Source organism: Misgurnus anguillicaudatus, chromosome 8, assembly GCF_027580225.2.
Source record: "Misgurnus anguillicaudatus chromosome 8, ASM2758022v2, whole genome shotgun sequence".
Lineage (NCBI taxonomy): Eukaryota > Metazoa > Chordata > Actinopteri > Cypriniformes > Cobitidae > Misgurnus > Misgurnus anguillicaudatus.
In genome coordinates this window covers 42,642,425-42,654,021 of record NC_073344.2, presented here as the reverse complement: position 1 = coordinate 42,654,021, position 11,597 = coordinate 42,642,425, and the positions used below count along the sequence as shown (strand labels likewise).

Genomic DNA, 11,597 nt, shown 5'->3' with positions numbered 1-11,597 from the left:
TGAATAGTTGCCGAGTCCAACGATACCAAACATGACAGGATTCGTCTTACGGTTAGCCCTGTGCATCAAAATAGCACTTAAAAAACATGCGCGAATATCTCCACGAGCATTATTCCGATCGACTCAAAAACACCATAGGAAGAAACTAACCTTACCTTCTGAACAAAAAGTTCTATTGGCGTTATATTAAAATTTCCATCAGAAATGGCCGAAAAATGCAAATAAAATGAAAAATTACCTTTAAATTTGGTATTTTTTACACATAAATGGTTATAACTTCACAACGACAAAAAATATTCTATGCTTGCACAACTAGTTGGCCTTAAAGTTGAACAAAACTTTTGATTTAAAGCCAGCCCTATGGTCATACAACTGTTTCTTCACTAAACTAAAGTGTATAGTCATGAAACTAGCTAGATGTAAAACAGTTATGACTGGAGGTTGCATGCACAATTTTGTCATTGCGCCACCTAGTGGTTTTGAGTTTGAATATGGTATTTTTTGCCTAAAATTACTGCAACCGTACATCTAAAACCTTGAGTCATCATGGATTATTCCTTTCATGGCTTGAACTATAATCACTGGTGGATGTCAATTTACTCTCTAGCAACCAATGAGAATACTATATCAACCGTTTTTGCAAGAGCTTTATCTACATCAGAACATAGTAGAGACATGGAGATTAAACTTGTTGTAACATGATGTGATCCATGTTTTGACACTGCAAACATCACTCACATGTTTTTCAGTGCTCTAATGTTTCATGATTGTCAATAACAGAAGGACAATTGCAGTAGACAAGAACAGATTATTTTTGTTGATTACTTTTGCGTTTTTTCATCTGAAATCATTAGGTTTACCTAGGTTCTTTAGTTTGCTTATCCAAACTCAACTTTACATCCTTCTGTTCCCTTTTCAGCTTGAACCCAGTATTGCTGCTTGCAGCCATATTTATAAATTATATTTTTGTGTATGTTTTCTTACAATCATGATGTCATGTAAAGTAAAATAAAAAATCAAAATTTTTGAAATGTAAAGTAATAATCTATAAGCATATTGTACAATCTTAAAAAACTTTTGATTAAGACAATTAAGGCTTTGGTGTGTTGTTCCATGCGCAACCTGGCAGAGGTGGGTAGTAACAAATTACATTTACTTTGTTACATTTACTTTAGTAATTTTTTTGGGTAAGTAGTACTTTTAGAGTAAATTTAAGGATGGGTATTTCTTACTCTTACTCAAGTACATTTTTAGTGAAAAAAATGTACTTTTGCTTCGCCACATTCGGCGGCGTTACTGCGCTACTGTCAAATGGTAATAATGAATGAATGAATGAATGAATGAATATATATATATATATATATATATATATATATATATAAAATGTTTATAGGGCTTGTTAGAAAATCTTGCGAGACGTTAGAGAGGCTGCATGCCTTGCGAGAGGTGGCTACGCATCACGCATTTGCTCGTGACCACGCGAAGATGATAAGAGATGCAGATGAGGGCGTGTGAGTTGTAAGATACCTGAGACAGATCACGCATGGCTTCAAGTTCGGTCTATGTTTTCACTCCAAGAGGTCAAAAAGAATAGTTTCATAATGCGATGCATGCTTTGTTCACTAAACGAACTGACAGCCTACAGGAATTTAAGATCCAACATGAAACAACAAAGTGGTAAGTGTCACAGTAATGTCTATTTGAACACTATTAATGGCAAATTTCACACACTGCGAGTGTTTTTGCCATATGCACTCTTGTGCAAGCGATAGTGTACCTAGTGTAAACTAACTCTTTTCCCGCCATTGAGGAGTTATCTCGTCAATCTGCAATACCGCTGTTATCCAACAGATGGCGCTAATCCGCAACTTATAAAACCCGGAAGTATTGCCCTAGGGCAAACAGCTGTATGTCTGTGTATGTTTTAAAGATCGCTCTGCATCTGATCTCTATCAAAAGTCCTTCACAAAAAATGGAATTATCTCAGCTTTTTGCTCAAAATTTGGTGTATTTGATAAAAACCTACACATATGTGAGAGGTGATATAAACAGAACACATGAAGCTAGGATGAAAAAGATTTTTTTGTTTGAAAGCAGAGGGTCTGTTCTTTTTATTCATATATTGTATGTTTATATAGTTACAAAGGAGCATTTTCTGGGAGCCATTAAACTTTTGTGAAAATCATGAAAAATGCTGGTGGCGAAAGAGTTAAACCTTACAAACAGCACGTTCACATCTGCACATTTCCATATCATTTCTCCACAAAACTAAACAAGCTGAACAGCATAATGTAATGACGTGTTGCATTTATACACAAATCCGGACACCTCACTTATGTGTAGAAAATACATATATATATATATATATATATATATAAAAACAGGATTGTATTTTATTTAAATCCTTCCTAAAGAATAATGGAATAAAAATAAAAGAATAAAGTATGTTTTTAAAGAAACATGTATTATATATTATAAATATAGCTGCACGCAACAATACGGGGTCAAGCACCTTCAGCGCAATGAGCAACCAAAGCACAGCAAGCACACAAAGCACAGCAAGCACAGAAACCACAGCAAGCACCTTACAGCGAACACCCAAGACGCAGCAATCACAGAGCAGAACCACCCCAATGCAGAGCAACAACAGCAAACATGGCAAAAATAGAACATATATGAACTACAGACAGGTTGAGAAGAATTGATAAGGAAGAACAAAACTTTAATAGAAGAACCTACTACATGCCTCAGGTGGGATTCGAACCCAGAACTCAGAATCTCAATGCATGTGATTTACTAGAAGCGCCACTCAGTTGACACAGTTCAAGGGTAGCAGAAAAGAGCTTACAGAGCTGCAAGCATTGACATATGCTAATCACCAAAGACGCAGAAATGACACAGCAGAGCAAAAATAACAGAAATACAATATATTTGACAATCAGATAACTTAAATGGCAATGAAGTTATGAAGAACGTTTTGTACAATAATGAACAACATGGGCACATCTTGTCAGATTAGTTTTAAATTTTGTCAAAGAAACAGCATCACAGGCACGGTCAACTTTAAAGCGGTATTACTTAAAAATTTGCTAGGCAACAGAAAAATCTGTTCAGTCATTTCTGTGCGGATTGCTCCAACCATTATAAGAGGAGAACCTGGAATAAAATAAACAAAATTTGTAAAAGGAGTAGCTAAAAAAATCATTTATAATCATTGTAATCATTGACAAACAAGGTATCGTTGCGATCGACATAAACCAGTAATCCAATTTCACAAAGAAAATGTATATCAGACAAAGTATTCAGAAGTTATAAGCAGTGTTATAAGAACTGTTGTAGTTTACAACCCCTAGGTGGCGCTGTACTCTGACTTCCCAGGTACCTTCAGGACATCATGCCGAAGCTCCCTACCAATTTTTGCGTGGATATGTCCAATAGTTCAAAAGATATTCAAATTTATGTCAAATTTCAAAATGGCGGACAGGTAAAATCCGGCATAATACACATAGACAGATGCAGCATGAGGCACGGAATCCATAAACACCAAGATCATACTTTTCTGAGAAACAGTTCAGTAGTTATGGGCAAAAATAGCCTTTTTTCATATCTCATGACCCATAGGTGGTGCTCTCACCAAATTTATAATCTACCCCAGTTCACGGTCCACATGAAGTGTTCCAAATTTAATTTCAAATGATCAAAGAATGACCGAGATAAAGCTTCAGAACCATTTTTGCATCAACCTTGTTAAGTTTGTGCATTTATTACTTTTGAACAAAGATAAATATCAAAATTCTGTTCAGTCATTTCTGTGCAGCTCACTCCAAAGATCACCTGTGCCAAATTTCATAACAATTAAACCAAATTTGAAGGAGTAGCAAAAAAACTAAATACTGTACATTTCAAAATGGCTGCTACTGTAATAGGTGAAGTCTTACTTTAAGGTTTTAAAAACAATAAGCGTGATGAGAGCACATCACATGTACTAAGTAAAATTGTCATAGATCAAACAGATCTGCAGTTATAACCATTTAAACATTGAATTTTTGCACTGCTGGTGGCTCTATAGAGTTACTGCTAGAGACCCCATTTTTGGTCCCATGACTATTTATGACCACCACAACAACTGTGCCAAATATCATCATTTTCCTACAAACGGTTCATAGGGCTGCCACATCCTCCCATTGGGAAGAAATAGAAGAAGAAAGTACAATTGACCTTTCGCCGCGCTATCAAATGGTCAATTATTGGCAAATCTGTTTCATCTTGAGCGAATCCCTGATCTAAGTAAAATCTCATTTGTTCATCCATGCTAATTTAGCTAAATATGCTTTTGCTGTCTAAAAATTATGTTCTATTGAGAACACGTAAGCTTTAATCACATCACAAGAATACAACTTTTGTTATGTCGAATTCACGAGAAAACAAGCTGCTGTTTTCTCGAAATAACGAGAAAATTAAGTAGTGATGACTAGAACACAAGCAAGCAAAATAAATATAGAACACGACCTCTCTCGGCTTCAAACTACCAAATTACTAATTGAACAGCTCAACAACTGAGGTAATGTAATAAATCTACCTGTTAATACAACAAACTGTCGTCTTCGCCCTTCAAAGAGTGGACACAGAATGTGAGAGATGCTGCGGAGCGGGCTGGAAATCATGAAGTGCATTACCAGAAACAGTGGATCTTTAGACGAGCAGCAACAGAACACTTTGACTGGGGTTGGCGAGAGGGGCATCTCAGGCGATTAGGGCAGAGGGGCAGTTGCTCTAGCCACCAGGCCACCCCCCTGTGCACGGCCCTGCCCTAAGCCAATGGATAAAACAGTGTGGACGGCCCCACTCCCAGTTAAATGTGTCGTATTTATGCTTTGTAAATGTTCGTCTGCTCAAAGGTAAGGCTTACAGCTAACTAGTAACCGTGTTGTCTAGATCTACTAACTAGAGGCAAGAACACAAATTGGACCAAAGTTATGATTACCATAAATATAATTGCCAGAATGTTAACCTACTCTCTAAGCTAAGTTTAATGACTTATTTAGCCAACATTAGTTAACATGTAGCTAACGCTAGCTACATTAGCTGCTGTTGTGTTGGGACTTTCAGCTCCCCAACTTTATTTTTCGTCAGTTTACGACAAAGTCGAACATATCGCCCTAAAAATCAACTTTAAATAATTTGTTTTTATCTTTCATGTAGCATTTTATGAACAGAAAACCTACCCCTGAGTTTCCCAATCCTGTAAATGCTGTGCAATTTTATTATATTATACATTTTATTTATTATATTATCTGTTCTGCAACTTTTAAGCCAAAGCAATTTCCTATTTGTGAATTCTGGTTATCACCAAAGTAAATAAAACATTATGATTCTCAAAACGGCTATTCTCAAAACAACAGAGAAATGTTAGTTAGCTTTGAATGGCTTTGAAGCACATGTAGGTTTAGCTAGCTAACATACCCTTCCCAGATAGCAAATTGGTTATGGGCCTTATCAGGTTGAATTCAGGCTGTTGTTGTGGCCCACATACCGCCATGGACCCCTCCCCTCAAATGGCCCTTAAGCTGCTTGCCTAAAGGATACCTGAACAGTGCCTGAAGCAGGCCAAAATTCACCCACAACTTCTTTAATGTCCCTGTAACCAGCCTTAACTGTCCCAGAACTCTGCCTTAATCCCCAAGTGTAACCCATTAAAGAGCCAAACTGCCAACAACTTTACTAAACCTCACCCAACTTCTCCAGAACCCCCCCAAAACTACACCAATTTTCCCCAAATCCTTAAAACTGAGCCTGAATGCAACCATAATATTTAATCATTATTAAATAAATTAAAACCATGTGTTTTGAAAATATAGTGTTTTTATTAACACGGAGGTACAAACCCCAGCCAAATACAAGAAAATTAAAACAATAGGAATTAAGAATGACATAACAGTAAGCAAAAAACAATACAATAAATAAAAAGCAAAGTGTTTAATAAACAAGGCAAAAATAAAGTAATTGTGTAGTGCGCAAATCAAACAAACCAAAAGTGTAAATTTTCTTAATACATTACCCACCAACAAAAAACAAGTCACAATACAATAAAAACAAGTGTTAAATAAGTAAAAAAATGTAAAGTGCACAAATCAAAAAACCAACCAAAAAAAAAAGGTAGTGAATCAACCTAAAAAAAAAAAAAAAAATTAGTAAATGTGCAGTGTAATAAAAGAACAACAAAACTGGTTAAAAAATACAAACTATTTACATGTGCAATAAAAATATAACTAAAAAACAATAGCAGCAGAAGACAAAATAAAAGCAACAATTACAATAACAGATTAAAAATCAAGCAGTAGGTTAAAATGTTAAACAAAGCAGTAATGGACAAAGTACATGTGAACCCAAAAATAAAGGCTGGTTATAAAAGACAAACTAAAAATGTAATATCAGAAGAGAAAAATCAACCAAGCTTCAAAAATAAAATGAGAATAATAGATTTAACCAACAGCAAATCAAGAAAATAATAAGTGTAAAAGAAATTAAAATCCAAGTTATAAAATGTTAAACAGGAAAGCAAGTGCAAATTGAAGCAAGTAAATGTGCATAAATCAAGTGAAACCAACAAACAGGTAGTAAAAGCCAAAATTGTTCACACGTGCAAAAGTAAAAAAATACCTGCAAAAGTAAAAAAGGTGCAAAAGTAAAAGTGCGCAGAATTAAAAATACAATAAAATCAGTTTTTAAAATTTAAATTTTGTAATGTTCTTTTTTTTCTGCCACCCTCACGATCACCAGCAAAGTAAAACCACCGTCTAATAACTTGTTCAACCTCCTGCTCAGTAATTTGGGCACAAACTGGATTTCTTCTTACAGCCTCTAGAATACGAGCATACAGATATAGAAAAATTAGCATTAAATAAAGTGTAATCGAGCATACAGTACAATACAGTATTAAAGATCCAAGACACTACATATTCATTTAATGAATGTCATAAAAACTTCTTCAAACACATCAAAAGCACTTACCAATGACAACACTTTTAAGCTCCAAATTTTGGAATGGCGTTTTTCCATTTAAACCTCTCCAGTTAATGGTTTTAGCAAAGTCATTTTTAATCGCCTGCTTCATTATTCTCCAAACCGTATCCTTCAAGTCCACCCCACCCAGCAATCCAAGTTCAAGTACCTGAAATGTTTTAAAACACACTTTGTCATTGAACACTTTCATTACTTTTGAATATTAATATGCAATTACTACACTACATAAAATTTATCACAAAATTCAGAAATTAACTCGTTTAACTCGATAGGTTTGCTATAGACTGAACACGGTTTAATTATAAGAGTAATGAGAAAAATATATGTATGATATTACAGTAGGCATTAGGTAACTGTTCATAAACGTTAGTTACACCTACCACTTTTCGTCTCGTTTCCGGTGCGGATTGAAGATCACTTTCCAGGGAAGTGAATGATCTTAAATCTTCAACTGGAAAATATTTTGGAGTTAAGTGGTTATCCTCCGTGATCTCACCAACATTGTTTTGTTTGAGATCTTGAACCATTCTTACAAGACGTCTTTGCTGCTCCATAACTATTTCAAGTTTTGTCAAAATGTCATGAAGAATTGCTGAAACATTAAACAAATTGTAAGGTTACCACACCAGTCCTTTCTTTGACATCAGGCTTACACTTACGGTGATTATGAAATAATTAAACAAAAACGTACATCTCTGGAATGGATCGTTGCTTGGGAGGCGCTTTGTCTGGACTCTGGGAGTCAAAGAGTCATAATGCCACAGTGATTCCACTGCGTGATCAGGAGACTGTAAAGTGGTTTCATTTTGATGTCCTGTGACATGCTGTGATGATCTGGCAGAAGACGGTGTATTGTGAAAAGGCAGGGTAGGCATCGGTTCAGGCATATCTATTGCTTGGCGTAATGAAGACCCAAGATTTCTCTCTTGCATTTCAATTGAAGGGCTTATGTCCAACAAGGATGGGCCTGGAGTTTCTGGGATCCGTGTCAGACACGAGGACTTCTGAGGACATATGGAGGGTTGAGGTTGTCTTTGAGGACTTGGTTGTACCTCAGTAGATGAACAAATCCTTTTAGGTGGTGGTTGTATTTGCGGGGCATGTGGCAAATTGTCTTTTTGGGGTGCATAAGCCTCGTCATCAGTGTCATAATCTTCCAAAAGGCGCCGGTTTCGTCTGTAGAGAAGGAAAAACATGTAATAATCACTAAAATGGAATAAGCTTGAAGTTTGAAAGATGGCATGTCCATGTGAAGATAATATTCAGGGGCAAATTCAGTGTTAAGATGTGTATGATAATTGACATGCATATTACTTTGCCCAATCATTAGTGTAAAAAGGTCTGCGATATATGCATTACATAATATGTAATATTAAATACATATATGCATTACATAATATGTAATATTAAATACACATATCTTATGTCCAGAAAGACGACATGGTAAAGGTCCAGTACTGGTCATCCACAAATCTAAAAGTCTTCGAACCACACCAAGACACACCAAATGCATATAATCATGAGGAAAGCAACTAACCATCCCTATATTAGTATTAGTCAGAGGTGAATGTCCTGTGTGATGATCTTCATCTAGAGCTAGCTTAAAAGACTCATCAGTCCTTGGAAATGCACAAATCTCAGGGAACGTCATGCGATGGTTACTGTAAACACCTGACTGAACACACTTGTCACATCCAGAATAGCCAGTATGAGTTTTAATGCATTTAACAAAGGCTCTAGCTGGAGCATCACATATAACTGAAGTTATCTTCAACCAAAAAGACTTACCATTTATAACAAAACCTTGGGTCAAGCTATTTATCTCCTTTACAAGAGCATCTAGGTACTCTGAAACAGGGTTTGGCTTTTTAACACCACAAAATAAAGCTATTAAAAATGGCTTTTTATCAACACAATCCTGCAACATACCCAACACTGGCCAGAACTGAAGAGACGAACTTTTAAACAAAGGCAGGCCATCTATATTTAGCTGTAACCTGAACACATGTCTATCAGGAACTTTAAGAGACAGGTTTTCAAGCGTTTTACCAAGAGATTTTAATATTCCAAAATAGTGGTAAGTACCACCTGCTACTTTATCCACCAAATACCGTTTTGTTGTTTGGAGCAAAGAACGCCCATCTTTTGGAAGGAATGGATGATGTACTTTAAGTATAGACAGAAGTGCTGTAAGAGCAACTAAAGAAACACCAAACTTAACTGCCCAGCCTGACAAAGAGCTTGCCAAATCATTACATGAAAAACTTTCATTCGAGTCACTATCATTAGAATCTTCACTAGAAATCTCCTCCTCACATTCATAAACAGTCTCAACACTAGAACAAACATCTTCAGCGTCAGTGTTTGGTCTCTTTTCAGGCAGAGGATTGATCTCCTTCTCAAAAGACTCAAACATCCTATCGACACGTCTAACTGCCCTTTTACGCATGTTTTTTCGCTCAAGTCGCTCACTTCGCTTGGCCCACAAGTTTTCCATTATGCACTGTAAATGAGGATTGTGAATAACTGTGGCACTTCAAGCAAAAAGAGCTACGAATGAACAAACAAGCCAACCGAGCAATGCGCTGCTTAGAATTACTAAAACCTTTTTCTCGCTTTTTTTTAAAGAAATCTCAAAGTACTTCCCTTTGTGTAAAAAGTCAACAAGCGAGGCAGAAGTTCAGCAGCATGTAGTAAAACAGCAGTTTGAATTTCACATCCACAGCGTATAGACGGTTTCAGCAGTAACAACACGCGGCTTTCGTGGTCATCACGTAACTTCCGGTAAACTCTGCGAAGAATAGATAACAACAAAGTCCTTTTAAAGTAGTTTATGTATATAACAAGCAAAATAAACAACACCTAGATTACATAGGAACCCAAAACATTTGTTATTTTCAACGATGTATTTGTTTAAGAGTTCAGTTTCAGCAACTAGTCAGACCATTAAACAAACAGAAACCGACGAAACGGACTGAACAAACAAGTACGCTGCTAAGAATTACTATAACATGTGCCTAAGCTTTCTTTTAAAAAAAAGTTTACTTACCTTTGTGTAATAAAATCCCAGATGATAAAGATCAACAAGCGAGGCAGAAGTTCAGCAGCATGTAGTAAAACAGCAGTTTGAATTTCACATCCACGGCGTGCGTTCTAGCATAAAAAGTATAAGAGCCACAAGTGAACAAACGAGTACGCTGCTGAGAACTACTATAACATGTGTCTTAAGTTAAGCTTTCTTTAAAAAAACAAAACAAGTTTACTTACCTGTGTGTAATAAAATACCAGAAGATAAAGATCAACAAGCCAGGCAAAAGTTCAGCAGCATTAAACAGCAGTTTGAATTTCACATCCACGGCGTGCGTTCTAGCATAAAAAGTATAAGAGCCACAAGTGAACAAACGAGTACGCTGCTGTGAACTACTATAACATGTGTCTAAGTTAAGCTTTCTTTAAAAAATAAAGTTTACTTACCTTTGTGTAATAAAACACCATAAGATAAAGATCAACAAGCGAGGCAGAAGTTCAGCAGCATGTAGTAAAACAGCAGTTTGAATTTCACATCCACGGCGTGCGTAAATATGCGTGGCTGGCTGGCTGCTACGTAACTTCCGGTTCCTCTTGTGGGTGGGTTATTTCGACCTCATGTGGCGCCTGCGCAGACTGATTGGTGCATGACATCACAATACCGCGAGAGTGACTCAAAAGAACACTGAACATTTAGATCGATCGGGCTGAGCAGCTCCCACATGAAGTCGAACAGGTCTATTCAATCCGCCGCCGCGTTGATTCCAAAACGAGGGATTGTTCAGGGGTGCGTGGTTGCAATGCAATTTAGAATTGAGAACAGACGCGCTCAACTCCCAAATAGTTTATGAGTGCGAGTAATAAAGAAGTATCAAAATAAAAATGAAAAAACGCACTCTCAAAATATAATTTCATAGATTTATTTGTACCATGTCCGGACATGGTACAAATATCTATGAAATTACATTTTGAGAGTTGCCAACCAATTTCCCATTGCCAAACAACTAAGTTGCTAACAGTTGTGAAAACTTGACATTGTCAAGCATTTATTTGGCTTATTTTTCTTGCCATTTTATTTTTGAAATATTCCTGATGTATTTTATATTGCCAACTGTGAAATAATGAAAACCAATTGAAGTACTTCATTTAAGAATATTTTATAGTATTTTTATTATTAATTTATATTATTACTAATTAACTAATTAATTTTATTATTACGTTTCACCATCCCACAAAAATGTTTTACAATACATACCTGTAAAAAGGTAACTATTCAGTTCATGGCTATAGTCACAATAGACATAAAGGGGACAAATTGTCACCCACAATTTAATGTTGAATGCTTTGGCCCCCTCAATGTTCAATGTTTGATACAACTTCAATTCTTTAAGTCTTATTTAGGAATGATGTGGCAGACTGAACCATTCCTATATTTTAAAACATTTATTATTGTTTTGTTTTTATTTTGCACATTGATACCTCCTTGTCTGCCTTAAGTGCCTATCAGGCTAATCTTGTCAAGAAAGACATCAATTCTTTTCTTTACA

General features: G+C 36.0%; 1 protein-coding gene across 1 annotated transcript; it reads right to left on the bottom strand.

Annotated features, from left to right (window-relative positions):
* Nucleotides 1-5,799: 5,799 nt before the first annotated feature.
* On the bottom strand, nt 5,800-10,995 carry LOC141365600 (uncharacterized). The gene is made up of 7 exons (XM_073870078.1): nt 10,498-10,995; nt 10,291-10,389; nt 10,073-10,176; nt 7,715-9,814; nt 7,404-7,615; nt 7,012-7,171; nt 5,800-6,861 (listed from the first exon to the last, which is right to left on the bottom strand). The coding sequence occupies exons 4-7, from the start codon at nt 8,217-8,219 to the stop codon at nt 6,719-6,721; spliced, it is 1,020 nt and encodes a 339-aa protein (XP_073726179.1). The 5' UTR covers nt 8,220-9,814; nt 10,073-10,176; nt 10,291-10,389; nt 10,498-10,995; the 3' UTR covers nt 5,800-6,718.
* Between the last annotated feature and the right edge of the window lie 602 nt (nt 10,996-11,597).

Excerpts from the sequence above, each read along its gene's own strand:
- LOC141365600 (XM_073870078.1), bottom strand. The coding sequence starts at position 8,219 with ATGTTTTTCCTTCTCTACAGACGAAACCGGCGCCTTTTGGAAGATTAT. Across the intron at positions 7,616-7,714 it reads CAACGATCCATTCCAGAGAT|CAATTCTTCATGACATTTTG; the intron begins GTACGTTTTTGT and ends TTAATGTTTCAG. Across the intron at positions 7,172-7,403 it reads CGGAAACGAGACGAAAAGTG|GTACTTGAACTTGGATTGCT; the intron begins GTAGGTGTAACT and ends AAAACATTTCAG.